At 36.2% G+C, this 19,269-nt stretch overlaps 1 protein-coding gene across 1 annotated transcript; it reads right to left on the bottom strand.

The window, feature by feature from the left end:
- Positions 1–3,183: 3,183 nt before the first annotated feature.
- Positions 3,184–15,938, bottom strand: rcvrn3 (recoverin 3). The gene is made up of 5 exons (XM_066675201.1): positions 15,885–15,938; positions 14,310–14,367; positions 13,494–13,891; positions 5,670–5,781; positions 3,184–3,308 (listed from the first exon to the last, which is right to left on the bottom strand). The coding sequence occupies exons 3-5, from the start codon at positions 13,872–13,874 to the stop codon at positions 3,223–3,225; spliced, it is 579 nt and encodes a 192-aa protein (XP_066531298.1). The 5' UTR covers positions 13,875–13,891; positions 14,310–14,367; positions 15,885–15,938; the 3' UTR covers positions 3,184–3,222.
- Positions 15,939–19,269: the final 3,331 nt, after the last annotated feature.

The raw sequence follows: 19,269 nt of genomic DNA on the forward strand, positions 1-19,269 counted from the left end.
GATATATTTCAAGTGTTCATTTCTTTTAATTTGATGATTATAACTGACAACTAATGGAAACCCCAAATTCAGTATCTCAGAAAATTAGAATACTGTGAAAAGGTTCAATATTGAAGACACCTGGTGCCACACTCTAATCAGCTAATTAACTCAAAACACCTGCAAAGGCCTTTAAACGCTCTCTCAGTCTAGTTCTGTAGGCTACACAATCATGGGGAATACTGCTGACTTGACAATTGTCCAAAAGACGACCATTGACAACTTACACAAGCAGGGCAAGACACAAACAGTCATTGCTATAGAGTCTGGCTGTTCACAGAGCTCTGTGTCCAAGCACATTAATAAAGAGGCGAAGGGAAGGAAAAGATGTGGTTGAAAAAAGTGTACAAGCAATAGGGGTAACCACACCCTGGGGAGCATAGTCAAACAAAACCCATTCAAAAATGTGGGGGAGATTCACAAAGACTGGACTGCAGTTGGAGTAGCTGTCCCTTAAAGTTAAATTTGTTGCAGAAAAAAATGCCTTACGTGATACCTAAGGGCTTTCTTAAGAGAAATTGTTATATCCCCTTAAATGTTCCCTTAAGTATTGAATATCCCTTAAGTAATCCCTTAAAATCCTATACCATCTGAGTGATGAACAGTTAATAAGAGAATATGAATAAGAGATCTAATTTATTTATTAATAATAATATCTAGAAGGGGAAAATTCATGAATGAACTTTGAATTTGGCTTGTCACATATTGCTAACATTCTTGCAACATTAACTTATATACTGCTTAATAGAGGTTAAATTTTTAAAACAATCAACACAATATTAACTTTAAAATACCACCAGCTTAAAAAGACAGCTTATACATTTTGACCACCATATTAATAAAAATTCCACCTTTAAAAAATGCCCATTTTTATTTAGTCTTTCACCTCAAATAAATGATCACTTCAAATAAACTTTAAAACCATAAAAAGACTGCCAATATATTTTAAACACCACTTTTTCAAAATCTAACTCATAATTATCTATGCAGATAATGTTGGATAATGTTGAATTTGTTCTTCAAAATTTCCTTTCTTTTATTGTATCCTTCCAAGGGAATACACTTTTACACCTCAGTCCAGTTTGGTTTTCGTTTCTTTTTTTCTCCATTATTTTCCATTTAGTTAATTTAAAAATCTGCAAATCAAGCCTCATATAACCGTGTTCAATTAATGTTTGTTTAGTTGTTGATAAGTCATCATGGAAACAGTGGAACTTTACTGCAAGAAAACCTCTGATGGGTTTTATGTAACACAATTTAAGTAACTCCCTTGGCTAAGGGAAAATCTTCACTTAAGGTTTATACTTAACGGGAAAATCCTAAGGTGATTTATGCAACTGGGCACTGGATTTTAATATTCTCACTTAGGGAGTTCAATGGTTTGCTCCAGCACTGGCTCTTCCCTGGCTCTACCCACTTATTTGGACCTTAAGAAGCAGTTTATACTGGATTCAGTAAACACATACATTAACCTGTCTGTTTGTTAGGGCAAAGTCTCTGTGTTTCTGGATACTTTCTGAATCTTGTTATTTCTGGCAGGGCTCATTTGTTGCTGACATTTACTATATGCTTTTGGCATTTTTGGATTATGGACATTGTTTAATGGTAGTATTTTAAATAAATAAACTGCATTAATTCTAAGCCTAAATAAACTAAGTTAAACCCAAGGCAAATGAAGGATATGAACTATTCTATTACATCTGTAACATATAGTCACTTAACAGAGACAATGTTTTCACTGTACTTAAAAGAACAAAAAGGCTATTCACTTAAATCATGCTTATACTTTGCAGTTGAATAAAACATTGTGGAATAAAACCACTTCAACCGATTATTACCTCATGAAGAGCAATTTAGGTTAAACCCTCAGACCATTTCACAGTGTATTGAAGGATAATGGAATAACTGAAACAAAATTTTTTGATGAATTTTTAGGGTGTTTATTAAATGTGTCACATCTACATATTAAATAGGTCAGATAATGTACAGTATAAATAGGCAAAATATTATATACATATTTTATGTACAACAAAAGGATATCATATGGATAATAAACTACTGTCATTCATAAACCGGGTTCATACCAAAGCAAGTAATGACCTATAATCATGACACTGATCAGTTGTTTTCAAGTTGTATCATTAAGGAAATCATTCAAAGACAGGCCCTATTTGGCACTTGAGGTTTTGTTGTTGTGGTTTTTATTTTTTCATGACACTCAAACTGCTGTATCTATATTTGCCTACCACAAAACAGCTGAAAATGTATTCAAATAAATGCTTGCTTTGTGCAATTTTAATTAATTATTAATAATTATATTTAATATATAACCTCCACACATATACGTAGCTACAGTTCTAAAGGTTTCTTAAGCATTTTTCAAGGGGACAATATGTCGCATCCAAATATATTAATATGTTAAATAAATGTGTAGTTTGCATTGTACAAATATTTACAAAGCCAAGATGGCAAAGTCTTAATGTACACCAATAAAAGCAAATAATTGTGCTGGCTTTTGTGTTGGTTTTTTTGTCTGATGTGGATTTCACCCCAAATTTTTGTCATTATCAGTTCCACCCATCTCTCCCTATCACATGATGATATCAGACTATAGAATAAAGGCTAGCACATTCAACACCGACCCACCCAGAGCAGGCAGAATGTCTGGATGGCAGACTTATTTAGTAACAAAGCCTGTTTTTTATCGGTCTTGATGATGTTTATTTCTTGCTACTGTATTTAGGAAATGCATGTGATCCTAAATGTATTGTATAAACATTTTTTTGTAATCAGTATCTTCACTTTTTCTATGCCAATATTTTTTGTATGTTGTTTTTCATTTTCATTTTTAAATCATAACATTATTTTAAAAAACCCTCTTCCCAAGTTGCAGAATTTTTTTCAAATTTATTTAGGCCATTTCTGTTGGTTCAATCATCTTGAAAGCCGAACACAATGCAAAATGCAAATGGAATCATTTCAAATGTTTCATAGCTGATAAGTATAGTAACTGAACAAAATGATAATTTTTAAAACTTTAGATAAACTTTAAACTATCATTTGCTTCATCTACTTATATTTGTTGTTTTAAAAATGAATTACTGTTAACATTAATTTACTCACATTTTACGTTTTTACGTTTCAGGAATTTAAGAACACGTTCAAGAAGTTTCCAGATGTGATTTACTTTGAAGGATCACACTGAATAAGACGCAGGGCATCTTCATTGTCCAACACTCCTTTGATGAATTCTCCTTCTGCAACCCTCTCTGTGTCAGAAAAAAAAATGGTTACAGTGAAGTACTGATTAATGTAAAACTACATGACCTAAAATTATATTTAAGTAATTTTATTCCCTAAAATCAGCAAGAAAAATTATATATAAAGGCAAGCCAAGCAGGAAATATTTAATGAACATCGATGTATATGGTATGAACTTTTGTATATATTGAATGAAACCTAATATATATGGAATGAACCTGACCTATATGGAATGAACAATATATATTGAATGAACATCAACATTATAAATAGAGATATTTGCAGTGCACAATTTATATTTATTCATTAAATGCATTCACATGCATTCATTTATTGTCTGCAACTGCTTATCCAGTTCAGGGTAGCAGTGGGTCCAGAGCCTACGTAGAATCACTGGGCGCAAGGCAGGAACACACCCTGGAGGTTCATTCCATATATAGAGGTATGAAAACTTTGGGCTCCCCTGTTAATTTTCAGGATTTTCCTTTATAAATCATTGGTTGTTTGGATCAGCAATTTCAGTTAAATATAACATATAGCAGACAAACAAAGTGATATCTGAGAAGTGAAATGAAGTTTATAGGATTTACAGAAAGTGTGCAATAATTATTTAAACAAAATTAGGCAGGTGCATAAATTTGAGCAGCCCAACAGAAAAATAGCATCAATATAGTAGATCCTGCTTTCACAGAAAGCTTCCAATGAGAATCTGGATTCTGGGTGAAGGTTTTTTGGGCCATTCTTCTTTACAAAACATCTCCTTTCAGTCAGGTTTGATGGTTTCTGAGCATGGACAATATTCAGGTCTGTGGACTGAGTTGGCCATTCCAGAACACTGTACTTGTTCCTCTGCGTGAATGCCTTTTGAGCATTGAGATTTTGAGCAGTGTTTAGGGTCGTTGTCTTGTTGAAGTATCCAGCCCCGGCGCAACTTCAACTTTGTCACTGATTCTTGAACATTGTTCTCAAGAATCTGCTGATACTGACTGGAATCCATGCGACCTTCAACTTTAACAAGATTCCCAGTACCTGCACTGGCCACACAGCCCCACTTTAACATTTTAGTTTCATCAATCCACAGCAGCGTATTCCAAAAAGAAGCTGGCTTGTCCAAATGTGCTTGCATACCTCAAGTGACTCTGTATGTGGCGTGTGCGCAGAAAAGGCTTCTTCTGCATTACTCTCCCATACAGCCTCTCCTTTTGCAAAGTGAGCTGAATAGTTCAATGATACACAGTGACACCATCTGCAGCAAGATGATGTTGTAGGTCTTTGGAGCTGGTGTGTGGGTTGACTATGACTGTTCTGATTATCCTTCTATCTGAGATTTTTCTTGGCCTGTCAATTCAGGCCTTAACTAGAACTGTGCTTGTGGTCTTCCATTTCCTCACATGTTCCTCACATTGGAAACTGACAGCTGAAATCTCTGAGATAGTTTTATGTATTCTTCCCCTAAACCATGATGTTGAAAAAATGTTGTTTTCAGATCATTCGAGAGTTGGTTTGAGGCTCCCATGTTGCCACTCTTCAGAGAAGATGCAAAGAGGAAAAAAAACTTGCAACTGGCCACTCTAACCCTTTCTCAGAATTGGATTCAGCTGTGTATGTAGGTCAAGGGTCAAAGCACTTACAAAACAAATTTGTGTTCCAATAAGTAGTGCTAAATGTATTCAAATCAACAAAAAACAAGGGTACCCAGATTTATGTACCTGCCAAATTTTTCAATAATTATTGCACACTTTCTGTGAATCCTATAAACTTCATTTCACTTCTCAGATATCACTGCGTTCATCTGCTATATGAAGTGCTTTCAGTTTTATAAAGTAAAATCATGATAATTATCAGGGGTGCCCAAACTTTTTCATATTACTACTATGTTCATTCCATAGATATCAAAGTTCATTAAATATTTCCTGTTTGGCTTGCCATAATATATTTGTGTGTGTGTGTGTGTTTGTGTGCATGTGTGCGTGTTTGCTATCCTTCACACTGACACATCAGTGACTGGACAAATTGTATCACATATATGACCATCATAACCAGCACAAGCAAGATGGAAGGCCAGCATGACCAGTATAACAAAGTTGATCAAGCTGGTATGAGAGCCAAATCTTAAAACTCAAGCCAAACATATTCTATACCGGTCTAACAGTTTAACCAGCTGATTGCACAGCATAAAATATGAGCCATTACATCTTGTTCTATAATTTCTTACGCATAGCCTTGATATCTAAGGAACTGAGGAGTAAATTTAAACAATTTTGAAAAACAAAAAACAACAACTTATAAATACACCCTAAAGGTACCTAAACCATGTTGGGGAGAGTATTCCATCAGATGACTAATCTATTAGCAACTAGCAATCTCACCACTGTCTGTTTTACCAAAGAAGCTCCAAAGTTTATCTGCTCTTTTTTCAGCTGTGTTTTCATCACTGGGCAACTTCTCTTGCTTCTCCTTGGGGATCATTTTGAAAATAGCCTGATAAGAAATAATATGCAGTGAAAACAAAATCAGATTTGTCACTGGGATATGCTGAGAACATCAATTTATATATTACTGTTAAAATGTTTGAAATCAATAAGTTATTAATAATAGAAAATTATCAGTAACCTTTGATAATAAAATTGTATACTTTATAATTATTATCTTCTATTAAGTGTTGTAACATGCAAAAAATATATTATAAATATCCATCGATCCATTATCTGTAACCGCTTATCCAATTTAGGGTCGCGGGGGGTCCAGAGCCTACCTGGAATCATTGGGCGCAAGGCGGGAATACACCCTGGAGGGGACGCCAGTCCTTCACAGGGCAACACAGACACACACACATTCACTCACACCTATGGACACTTTGGAGTCGCCAATCCACCTGCAACGTGTGTTTTTGGACTGTGAGAGGAAACCGGAGCACCCGGAGGAAACCCACGCGGACACGGGGAGAACACACCAACTCCTCACAGACAGTCACCCGGAGTGGGAATCGAACCCACAACCTCCAGGCCCCTGGAGCCGTGTGACACTACCTGCTGCGCCACCGTGCCGCCCCTATTATAAATATATTATATAAAAATATATTACATTTAAAAAAAAAACTAGGAACAAATAAAGTATATCTACAGTTGGGGATGGAACTATAATTTTTACTGTGAGAAAATAAATCCTTTCAGTTATTGACAGAGGGCAAAAAGTAATGGTGCATTCATTGTGTTCTTATCTCATCCATCCACAAATCCTGATTGTCACCAAGAAGTAATTACATCCCACAGAAAGGTTTCAAATCAATATACATTATAATCTAAAATTATTTACAAGAAGCCAGTGCTGGTGGATTATTAATTAACTATGATCAAGCAGTAAGACCAATGCAGGCCAATAATTCCAAACAACTGCAATTTTGCAAGATGGAAAAAAAACTGCTGATCTGAATTTTAGAAAGACTGAGAAAGTTCTATAGCCTCATAAATAAATTAGATGAAAAATATTACAGATGACAAAGAACTTGGACAATAACAATAACCATCATCGCCATCATCACTGTTATCATCATAAATATGTGCTTTTATTAATTTGAAAGCACTAAAGAGTAATGCCTAAATATAAAATATTAATTAAAGAAATATGAAATTATATATTTCACACAATTATAACCTCTGTAACTCTTTTCACAATATTTTGACTGACTAATTTTATGTAAATTGCAGTGGTTCTGTAGCTGGTGACCACAGACAATTCCTCTGTTCTCATCCTTTCTGGCTGATGTTTTGGTCACTTTTGCATTTTTTCAGCGCCCTTACCCCTAGAGGTAGCATGAGGTGGGGTCTACAACTCACAGAAGTTGCTCGGGTAGTGCAGCTGATCCAGGATGGAACATCAATGCAAGCTGTGGGAAGGTGGTTTGCTGTATCTGTCAGTACAGTGTCCAGAGCATGGAGGAGATACCAGGAGACAGGCCAGTACAGATGTGAAGATGTGAAGGGGGCCATAGGAGGGCAACAACCCAGCAGCAGGACCGCTACCTCCTTTGTGCAAGGAGGAACAGGAGAAGCAGTGGCAGAGCCCTACAAAATGACCTCCAGCAGGCCACTAATATCAATGTTTCTGCGCAAACTGTCAAAAACAGTATGAGGGCCTGACGTCCACAAGTGGGGCTTGTGCTTACAGCCCAGCACCATGCAGGGCGACTGGCATTTGCCAGAGAACACAAAGATTGGCAGATTCACCATTGGCGCCGTTTGCTCTTCATGGATGAGAGCAGGTTTACACTAAGCACATGTGACAGAGTTTGGAGACACCGTGGAGAACATTCTGCTGCCTGGAACATCTTCCAGCATGACCAGTTTGGCAGTGGGTCAGTAATGGTAGGGGGAGGCATTTCTTTAGGGGGCTGCACAGCCCTCCATGTACTAGCCAGAGGTACCCTGACTGCCATTAGGTACCGGGATGAGATCCTCAGACCCATTGTGAGAACATATGCTGGTGCAGTGGGCCCTGGGTTCCTTCTGAGGCATAATAATGCTAGGCCTCATGTGGCTGAAGTGTGTCAGCAGTTCCTGCATGATGAAGGCATTGATGCTATGGACTGGCCTGTCCATTCCCCAGATCTGAATCCAATCGAACACATCTGGGACATCAAGTCTCATTCCATCCACCAATGCCACGTTGCACTACAGACTGTCCAGGAGTTGACTGATGTTTTAACCCAAGTCTGGGAGGAGATCCCTCAGGAGAACATCCGATACCTCATCAGGAGCATGCCCAGGCATTGTAATGAGTTCATTCAGGCATTTTAACTCGACTTGAGTAATTTCCACTGGATCAGTCTGTAATTTGATTTTCCACTTTTATTTTGAATATGATTCCAAATCCAGACCTCCATGGGATAATTATTTTGATTTACAGTGATCATTTTTATGTGAATTTGTACTCAACGCATTCCACTATCTAATGAATAGATTTTCAGCAGGAATATTTAATACATTGAGATCTAAGATGTGTTATTTTAGTGTTCCCTTTATTTTTTTGAGCAATGTATTTTGTAAATAAAAATTTATAATTTGTTTGATGCTTTCACCAAACTAAAAAATGTTGGGATGGGGCAAAATTAGAACAAAAATTTCATAGAATATTCAACTTTACACAATTTTACAAAATTAGCAGAAGAATATAAAAGTTATATAAAAGATGCATCCACTAAAAAGCACAGCCCATCTCTTGAAGGTGAAGATGAGGATGTGTTTTATCACATGTGCAAAATGTCATGAGCAAATTGTCAGAAAGCTAAAAAGGAAAGATAAATCTTTGTACATTATACAGAGTCCATGTAGAGCTAGGCCAGAAACCTCTGCTTAATAAGCATGAACTTCAAGCCGTCAAATGACAAAGCAAGGGAACCCATCACGAAACTGTGAGATATGGCTTGCATATGTTTGAATGTACCACAAGTGTGTATTGGGATTTTAGAGAGACTACAGGGTGAGTTATTTTCCTGGGAAGTCCATGTTTTTGGACACAAACTACACCAATATGGCAGTATATGTCTCAATAAAATCTCAATATATGCCTCTACATAAATGACATCTTCACACATATACAAGTCACCCATGCTGTGAGCACTGAATAATGATGGACGTTTTTCTCCCGCTGTAAGCTGCATGTTTGAATGACCCTTCTGGGATATCTCCAGGCCAGATACTCTGGAGTGTTTCTAGAAATTATCTGGAGATCATGTGTGATAGAGGTGTGAGTGTTTGTGTGTGTCTCCCTGTGATACACTGGCGCCACCTTCAGAGTGTGTTCCCACCTTCCGCCCAGTGATTCAGAGTAGGTTCCAGACCCACTGCAAACCTGAACTGAATAAGCAGTTACTGACAATGAATGAATGATGTTGAATTCTGGGCAGCTGGAATTCTGGTTGTAGTGTCACTGTTACACAGCTCCTGAGGTTGCAGGTACAAATTCTGTCTGTGGTCACTCTCTTTGAGGAGTTTGGTATGTTCTTCCTGTGTTTGTGTGGGTTTACTCCCACAGTCCAAAACCACATGCTGGTCGGTGGACTGGCCACTGAAGGTATGTGCAAAGCAACAAGCTGAAGTGTTCACAGACATATTCAACATCTCTCTAGGTCAGACTGAGGTCCCTAAATGCTTTAAAACCACAACAGTCATCCTACTGATTGACTAATGACTATCGTCCAGTAGCCCTAAAGCCAATAGTCATGAAGTGTTTTAAGAGGCTAGTACTGACCCATGTCAAAGCAAGCATTCCCTCCCTACCTGGATCATTGAGAGTTTGCCTACAGAGAAAAACAATCCATGGCAGAAGCAGTCTCCCTGACACTCCACACAGCATTATCACATATGGAGCAACCAATCACCTACGTGAGAATGTTATTTCTGGACTTAAGCTCTGCCTTTAACATCATAACAACTCACAAGCTGGTCAATACCTGGGGAGTATAGGCCTGAGCAACTCCATCTGTTACTGGGTCAAGGACTTCTTGTCTAACAGATCACAGAGTGTTAGGATTGGCAATCACACCTCCTTCACCATTATTCTAAACACAGGAACTCCACAAAAATGTGTATTAAGTCAGATGCTCTTCAGTCTGTTTACATATGAATGTATCCCAAACACACTAATACATTAATCAAATTTGCAAATGACAAAATTGTTTACCTCATTTCAGATGGTGATGAAAGTGCCTACAGGAATGAGATGGCCTGGTAAATGATGCAAGGTCAATGGTCTAGTACTTAACACCTCCAAGACAATTGTGTATTTCAGGAGAACACAGAAGTTAGTCCACCTCTACCTTCACATATCTGGAGATGTGGTGGAATGTGTGGACAGTGTTGTATTCCTTGGTGTTCACCTAAATAAAAAATGAGCTTGGGCTCCTAACACCTCATTCCTGTATAAAAGGGCACATCAGAGACTAAACTTCCTAAGTCAGCTAACACAGAAACTACTGATTAACATCTATCGCAGCAACATTGAGAGCATCCTTTCCCACTGCATAATCTTGTGGTATTGGGAGTTAGTCATTGGAGCTGACCTTCCAAATCTGGACAGTGTAATACTTTGCTGCAGGTACATACAGATTTTATGAGAGTTGAGTACAAACCTTTTCTAAATGTATACATTTATGATAAAATTTTAAGGCATTTAAAAACCAATTTGTGTTTAAAACTAATCACATTTTCCCAATTGAAAAGTGTTAAAAACTGTAATCATTAATGTATTTAATTATTAAGCAACTATACATGAGCACTTCAGGCTAAAATTTTCTGAATATTTGTATTTTTTCACAATCACACTGAAATAAAAATTATATAAGCAAGTGATATGCAATGCCTTAACCTAGATAAAAATATTAGATCAGCCCAAAATTATCTTTTATTTTAGTTTAAGTAACACAATGTAATTTTTGATAACATTTTGATTTTTTGCATCCATTGTGCGGGCAAACAAAATTATATGAACACTATCATATTAAGCGTAAAACCTGTAAAATAAACCTGTAAACAAAATTTTTGAAAACATTGCTTAAAGAAATTTGAATTATAGAGTACATGAACAATAAGAAATCAAAGTAAGAAAGGGGTTATGATGGTTTCTTGAGGCAGCAAACCCATAGAAAAGTAAAATCACTAAACAGACCCCCTTAAACCTCTTGGGTCTACAAATGCACCCACCCATTATATTTTATATTAATAGATATGTATGAATGTCTTTGCAAATATATTGTGCAGAAAAAGGGGTCCAAACATTTCCTATATCTGTGGAGTCTGCCTATTTGATTCCACCTTGCTGTAAGATTGTACAAAGATGGCTTGTAAGATTGTATGTAAGATGGCTGCCTGACAGCCATCCAGTTTTGACCAATGTACAATATCGACATGTCTCCCTGAACATGCCTTAAATTCCTGCTCATCCCTTGTGAAGCTTTCTGCCTGTGCTGGAGTCTCAACAAGATTCTGTTGGAGTATCAACTACTTTGTATGTAGAATGAAAGAAATAATTAACTAATTAATTAATTAATTGACAGCTAACAGACTTGAAAACAAGACTCTTGTGCATTTCAAATAAATTTAATACTAGCTTTTATGTCTGAAGCCGCTTTTACTATTCCATGGTTTGTCACAGACGTTTAAAGGCACATCTTTAAATCCTTTTTATTCTTGTGTAATCCGCATTCAGCTCCATTTCAGTGCTATAGTCCATGTGCTATATTTACCACCTCAGCCTCTCAACACCCACTTGAGAGCCAGGTCATGGCAGTGCATTTACTTGATGAATCGAGGCATCTTATTAAACCAAAGATTATCCAACGACAAGCTGCCAAGAGCGTCTTTACTAGTGTCAGCTGGAAGCTATGAAAGGCAGTCGTTAGACTGGGCCATATATAACCTCTTAAATCTTATGACCTGAAAGTTCACCCACAATATTTTATAGTAGATAATTTGCAGTATATATATTATACAGATAAGTTGGAATACTTCTGTTGGTAGTTGCGTAATAAATTTTGTAATGGGCAGAAGACTTGTGTTTTCCAATTTTACCAAGAATTAAAAATGGACAAAAATGGAAATACAAAGGGATTTTTCCCAATAGTAATGATGAATAGTGAAGCATGTCTATCCAGATGGTGTTATATCAGTGAGTAAATTGTCTGCTTCACAATTTCTGTTGGAAGGCCTGTTTCTTAAAACAGGTCTAGGGCACTATGATGTCATCACATAATTCTGTGGAGATGATCTTATCTTAAATCCATGATTGCACACTGAGTTGAGGAGCTTATCGCACTCTCACTTACCCACCCACCCAGTGCCAACACCACTCCCACCCCCCCACCCCCCAACACACACACACACACACACACGGATAATGGTTGTTGATGCAGAGCCCAGGCTTAAGCATGGTGACCCTCACTGAGACACTGATCAGCTTTGATATGAAATGCTCTTGATAGGTGTTTACAGTACATGACAAACAGCAAATGTGCTAACGCTGAGGCACAGATTCAGATTCGAATCTACACTGATCCTAGGGATGGAAGATTAATGCCTGATGCCTGAGACTGGAAACCATGTACGTATTAAGTAGATTTTACTAAAAAATTGCATTCCTGATTCTAAGCACTTCAGCCATACAATGTATTTATAATTTTCTCCCTTGGTTAAATGATATCAACATTATCAAAATTTGATGAATAAACCAGCCATATTAGCCTGTCTAGTTAGCCAAATCAATTAAAATATAAATTAATGCATAAGAAGACATTTATTTGTGTGAAATAAACAAAACTGAAAGCTCATCAGACATTCTTTTCCAAAAGCATGGGCATTAAGCCCACACAAACACCTTTGTGGTTTTAAAAGTATCCACTCTTCTGGAAATGCTTTCCACATGATTTTGTCATGTGCCTATTGGAATATGTGGCCATTCATTAAAAAAAAATTGTGACGTCAGATACTGATATTGGAGAAGGTTGGGATCATAGTTAAATAATTCATAAAAAATAATTATAAAATACCCTGGAACTTGTTTTTGGGGTTACAGTGGACACATTACAAGTGACATGCATTATATATCTCATTGTTTGTCTTGTTGTGTTCCTCCTGCAAATGATCCCATCATTTTGGGAACCACAGTCATTATGTATTCAAATTCAACAACATAGTTTGCTATGGATGCATTTGTCAAGTATTTACTGCCCCGGTAACTGTCAAGCATTAGCAAGAATCCTACAACTTAGTATGGGATTTTTGCCCTTTGGTTTTTTTTAAATGTAAATGCCTTGCAGACAGCTCTTTACAGGAAAATGAATTAGTATTGCTCCTGTTGCTGAATGCAGGTAAGTCGTGAGAATTTGAAAACTGAGAATTTTATTTTTTCACACTCCAAAATGGTCGGGAAAGAAGGACATTTACTAGTGGGTTTCTTTTTCAGTTACATAAATGTTTGAGAAAATAAAAAAATAACATATTTCATTGTTGCCTTTTACAAATTTTTTAAATATTTGTAGGTGTTTTTGGATTGGTAAAAAGATGGATAGACAGATAAACACATTCTCAAATCGTATCACAACAAAACAGAGTCCTTTGATACAGTGCAAAATCATCATATTGGAAAAGGAATTTGAACAGCTACATTAAGCCATTTTTCTATAGTTTTCTTTCTCTTACCTGGCAAATTTCACATACTTCATTCTTGGTGATATAACCATTCTTGTCCACATCAAATAGTGAGAAGGCCCACTCCAGCTTCAAGGCCATCTTGCCTGAGGAAGTCATGTGTAGGGCCACAATATATTCCTTAAAATCCAGTGTCCCATCATCATTTGTGTCAAAAGATCGGAAGACATGTTGGGCATAGGCCTTTGCATCACTTTCAGGAAAGAAGCGGCTGTAAATTTCCTCAAATTGTTTTGGTGTGATTCGGCCAGTGGGACACTGCTTCTGGAAGTTCTCGTACCACTGTGTGATCTCCACCTCAGAGAATTTGGTGCTCACCTTCAGGTCATCAAGGACCTCCCTGGATACCACGCCACTTTGTGAGTTTCCCATGATCTTTTGGTGGATGGCTGGACCAGAGATTAGATGAGTTTGATTAGGTCTTACTATGTTTGAATTAGGCTTATGCCAACTAGAAAAAATTCAGTACCTTTGACTTTCAAGTCGCAGGTCCACGCTTCTGCTACTCTCTTTAAATTTAACTTTAAGTAAATAAATAAATTATTTAATTTAATTTAATTTAATAATATCTCAACTATTTTTGTTCATTATTTCTATGTAGTTATTTAAGGATGATTAAAAGTTAAAAGATTTTAAAAACAATTTTTTTTTTCCCGGAAACTATCTCATGGGGAAAATCATCCATAAAAATACTTGAAAATTTTTTATTTTGGGTAATCAAAAAACATCAAAGCTTAAAAATGCATGAACATTACATTACAAGGGTGTTAATTTAGCTAAAACAGAGAAAAGAAATCTTATTCTTACCTTCACCAGTTTAGGAAAGCTGGCAGCCCCAAGGAACTGAAGTAAAAATGAACTGCAACTGAAAGAAGGAGGAGATATAGAGGTAGCCAAACATCCATGTAGGTTTAAGTCAATTAAGAAGGATTTCACTAGGCTCAGCTATAAGAGGCCCTGAATAAACGTGTATGGTATTACTAACTTTCTTTCTAATTTTTAATTTAAAATATTTGTACACTTATTCAATTCTAACAATACCTGCATTTTTCTAGTTTCATTTCTGTATGTACCTATGGTCCATATTTCCTTAAAAACTACATGCAAACGCATAAGACATTCATATTCATATTTATTTGGAAGAATGTATATTTTGATGTTTTAATCCAAATGGGGACTAAAGGTAAATGGGTGGGCAGCATTCTGCAGTTGGACCAATCCTGGGCCTGCTTTATTGGTCCAGTCATTTTTACAATTTGACACAGTGTAAAGGTAATTTTTTTAAAATTACATTTATCCTATGGCAATTATATGTTATCTTTTATATTAAAGAGTTTTGGTTCTTGAGTTTGTCACTACAACATTTGCAAGTTTATTTTAGAAAAAAAAACTATATTCTTATACATAGTTTCAGAATTTTTGCAGGTAGGTTCATCTTAGATCTGAATATTATATGTTTTGCGTTGTAGAGTATTATGCTCTATTAGTGTATATACATGTTTCATTAGGTTCTTAAAAATCAAAAATATTAAATACTTTTACAAGCTTGGGCATGTTAGCCTTAGAATATGTACAGTTTAAGTTTCAAAATCAATGAGAAAAAAAATCTTTGTACATTGTAAGACTAGCTATGTGTATTAAATCCACCCCTAATTTCTAACCTTAAGTGTTACACACCGATCAGTGATAATATTAAAATAAACTCGTTGTTTTTACATTTATTATTTAATCTCCACTTACAATAAATGTGCAGTTTACAGTTCTAAAATTAAAGACTGTCAAGCATCCGTTGCTCTGCATACTTTGTTAGTCCCATTTCACAATAGTCTACAATTGTTCTTCAATAGTCCAGACCAATAATTTACAGGTACTGAGGAACACAAAACAACATGATCATAATTTTTTATTTTAAAACTACAAAGTACACATTTATGGTAAGTGGAGCTGATTAAATGGATAATGAGTGTAAAAAACAAGATAATTTTAATGTTTTTTTGGCTGACTGTTATACATTTCTTATTAAATTTGCATTCCTGAGAATATGTAACCTTGACATACTGTTAGAAAAACTGTCACTGTGGTGGTATCCAAGGTTACATATTCTGTACCTTTAGTTAAGGAACATAAATTTACCTCGTTCTATTATAAGTTTAGATTTAAAAAATTGTGTTGATTTCATATTCCCAATTTAATCTACAGGATGTATATGTTTTTATTTACCACAGTTCTGTAACAAAAACATTAACATTAAAAATATTCATTTGTCCTTCTGGAGAAGAGAATTTAATGTACCTTTACAGAACACAACTGCTTTTTAAAACCACAGTTGAACTTTTACAGGTACATTTACACAGTTTGTACATTTACTGAACAATAATGTACCTGTACCGTTCCTTTTTTTCTGAGAGTGTAGTACTGAAGGCCTTGGGGTTTGGGGGTAACTTTCTTCTTGACCACAAATGACCTCTCTTCTTTCTTGATCTCTTGGTCTATTTTTAAGGGGATATTCTTTAAGACAAAAATAGACTCTAGCAACATCTTATCAGCTTACTGCCTCTGCTGCCATATTGTCACAGAATAACCTTTGCTCTATTTAAAGGGAGGCATGTAGAGAAAGAAAAAGGGAGATAGGCCCAGAGGTGATCTGAGTAAGCAAGCATTGAAGAGAAGGAACACTAACCAAGAAATTGAGCCAAAAACACTGCACTTCAATGATCTAATGGCATCCATGACATCACTGATATCCATTTAATTTTGTTGTGTTTCCATTTAATCACGTTGTGATTAAGACACAAACTGTAGCACCACCACAAAGGCACAGTGTCTCAGTTATCCTTAGCTAACATGACACTGCCAATAATGGCCAATGTCTTTAATTAATTACAAACTGCCAACAGACTGGTTGGGCCATGTCCATGGGTATATCACTGTCTAAAAGTAGCACAAAATGCATTTATTGTTGGTTCATTATAATAATTTCCTAAGTGATCATGTGCACACATATAAAATGGATTTAGCTAAGAGTTAATATTGGTAAGGTTGTAGTTTCAAGCCTCATATAATCATCAGAATTGCGTATGTAGTAATGTTACAGATTATTTAAAAAAATATAACGGATATGTTTACCCAGTGTTTGGTATAAAAAAAGAAAGAAGAAAAGTAAGAAAAACTGCTGATTTACAAATGTTTTTTTTTTTCTGAATCAATTTTTCTTTTGATTCTTCTAGACGTCCTAGGTGATTCTCAATTCTTTATATGGTACGGATTAATCAGACAGAGATTATCTACTGTTAACAGACATGTTTGCACAGTATTATTATGCTAATAACAAGGCAAAGTTTTACTCTTTTGTTTTTTTCCATCCCAAATACATTTGAACCTGATGTATACTGAAGCATGCACACGTCACGTCAACAACAGTGGGCTGGCTGTGCCACTAAAACGTGTTCAAATCTCATTAGAAGGCTTACAACAGACAATATCTTATTTAAAGGTTTAAAGTGATAAAATTGGCAACACTAAATAAAGATGTGATTCTATTTTTTTCTACTGTCTGTAACTCTTTTGCCCTAATCTGTTTTACCAAAAGTATTAGCCTTTGCCCTAGCTTTTTATAAGGTACCTAGCTGGACTGGAATAGCATAAGAGTTGGCTCATGTACTCTCATGAGTAAAAATGGATATAAGTGTACTGTACTCTAAGATAGTACCACCTTACACTTTTTAAAATTAAATAGAAAATTACACAGGAAATTACCATGCCCTCAGTGTCAATTAATGTAAAATTACATTATATTTACTCTATGAAATTTAGTTCCTGCAGTGAATTCTTTTATAATTTGTACAGATTTGTGGTGCAGCACATTTAAAACAGAGTGAGACCTGTAATCCCAGATTAACAAAGATTTTTAAATCATTTGCTAACAGCAAACAAAATTACAGGGGCATCTCAATAAAATAGAATATCAAAAAGTTAATTCAATTAAAAAAGTAAAGCACATATATTATATAGATTAATTACAAGCAGAGTGATATATTTCAATCGTTTATTTCTTTTAATGTAGATGATTATGGCTTACTATGAAAACACGTCATTATTTCAGAAAATTTGAATAATCAACACAAAACACCTGCAAATGATTCCTAAGCCTTTATGTCCCTTTGTCTGGTTCAGTATGTCAAATGTCAAGTCACCCTCCTGCTGTATCCAAGTATATTAATGGAAAGTTAAGTGGAAGGAAATGTGTGGTAGAAAAAGCAAAAGGGATAACTGCAACCTTGAAAGAATTGTCAAAAAAAAAGGTCATTCCAAAATTTTGGGGGAGCTTCACATAGAGAGGCAGGATGCTGGATTCAGAGCTTTAAGAGCCACCACACACAGACATAACCAGGACATGGACTACAACTATTGCATTTGTTGTGTCAAGCCACTCATGACACAGAGGCAATGCCCGGCAACCATGACCCAGAGACTTACGAGGGGAAAAAAAGACTGGACTGTTGCTCAGTGGTCCAGATATTGTTTTCAGAATAAAGTAAATTCTACATTACATTTGGAAATCAACCCAGAGTTTGGAGGAAGTGTGGAGAGGCACACAGTCCAAGCTGCTTGAGTCTAGTGTGAAGTTTCCACAATCAGTGATGGTTTAGGGAGCCAAGGCATCTGCTGGTGTTGGTCCACTGTGTTATAAGTCCAAAGTCAGTGCAGTCATCTACCAGGAAATTTTAGCGCACTTCATGCTTCCCTTGGCTGACAAGTGTTGGAATTATATGGTTATTTTGAATAAGTAGATAGCTTTGCTGCCAAAGGATATACATATCATGCTTGCTTGCTTAGGAAAGGTCAATTCTTATATCAAAAGGACATGAACTCAGTCACAAGGTGAAAATAGCAAACCCCCGAAGGGCACCGTTTGATTACAGAGATTATGTCCAAACATTTCGCAAAAATGCTTTGCTGCCAAAGAATATATATATCATGCTTACTTGCTTAGGAAAGGTCAATTCTTATATCAAAAGGACATGAACCCAGTCACAAGGTGAAAATAGGAAACCCCCGAAGGGCACCGTTTGACTACAGAGATTATGTCCAAACGATTGGCAAAAATGCAAAACAGGAATAACGTCCTGAGCAGAAAATATGCTGACATCATTAAGTAAAATATTAAAAATTACAGCTTATCAATAGAGGAAGTCGAGGGAGGATATATGTGTGTGTGTAACAACTGTCTGTCAGATCTCACTCGCACTGCGCTGTGAAGAGACATCTCCAGAGATTTCTGTCCATTAAAGGTTTGAAGAGTGCACCCACTATCTCCACGCATCAAAAAAATACGCTGCGACAATTTGGTGACACCGATGTAACGGGTGAGAAGCCTGATTCGAGAACCTAGATCTTACGGTGGACGCAGGTGTTACGCTGGCCAGCCATAACAAAAGGTAAGCAGATACCTATTATTAAATTCTGCCTATTGACTACTTTAAATTAGTAACTATCAGTGTCTACCCGTAATAATCTGTAAATTAAACTGGACAGTGAATTAAAAGGTATAGGATAATGGTTTAAAAAGTGTATAGAATAAAGGTTTAAAGAAGTACATAAGATAAAGGTTTAAATAAGTGTATTTGTGTCCTTGATTTGGCAACCCCACTATCGCCTGACGAGATAATAGGTCCGGCATGACGGCTAGTTGAGAGAGTCCCGGGGAATTCAGGACACCCGACATCTCAGTGAACTGGTGTTGGGGTCACGAAAAGCCTCACCTAGG

This window comes from Hoplias malabaricus, chromosome 6 (assembly GCF_029633855.1).
Source record: "Hoplias malabaricus isolate fHopMal1 chromosome 6, fHopMal1.hap1, whole genome shotgun sequence".
Taxonomy (NCBI): domain Eukaryota; kingdom Metazoa; phylum Chordata; class Actinopteri; order Characiformes; family Erythrinidae; genus Hoplias; species Hoplias malabaricus.

Excerpts from the sequence above, each read along its gene's own strand:
- rcvrn3 (XM_066675201.1), bottom strand. The coding sequence starts at position 13,874 with ATGGGAAACTCACAAAGTGGCGTGGTATCCAGGGAGGTCCTTGATGAC. Across the intron at positions 5,782-13,493 it reads AAGTATGTGAAATTTGCCAG|GCTATTTTCAAAATGATCCC; the intron begins GTAAGAGAAAGA and ends ATTTCTTATCAG. Across the intron at positions 3,309-5,669 it reads CTTTGGTAAAACAGACAGTG|AGAGGGTTGCAGAAGGAGAA; the intron begins GTGAGATTGCTA and ends TTTCTGACACAG.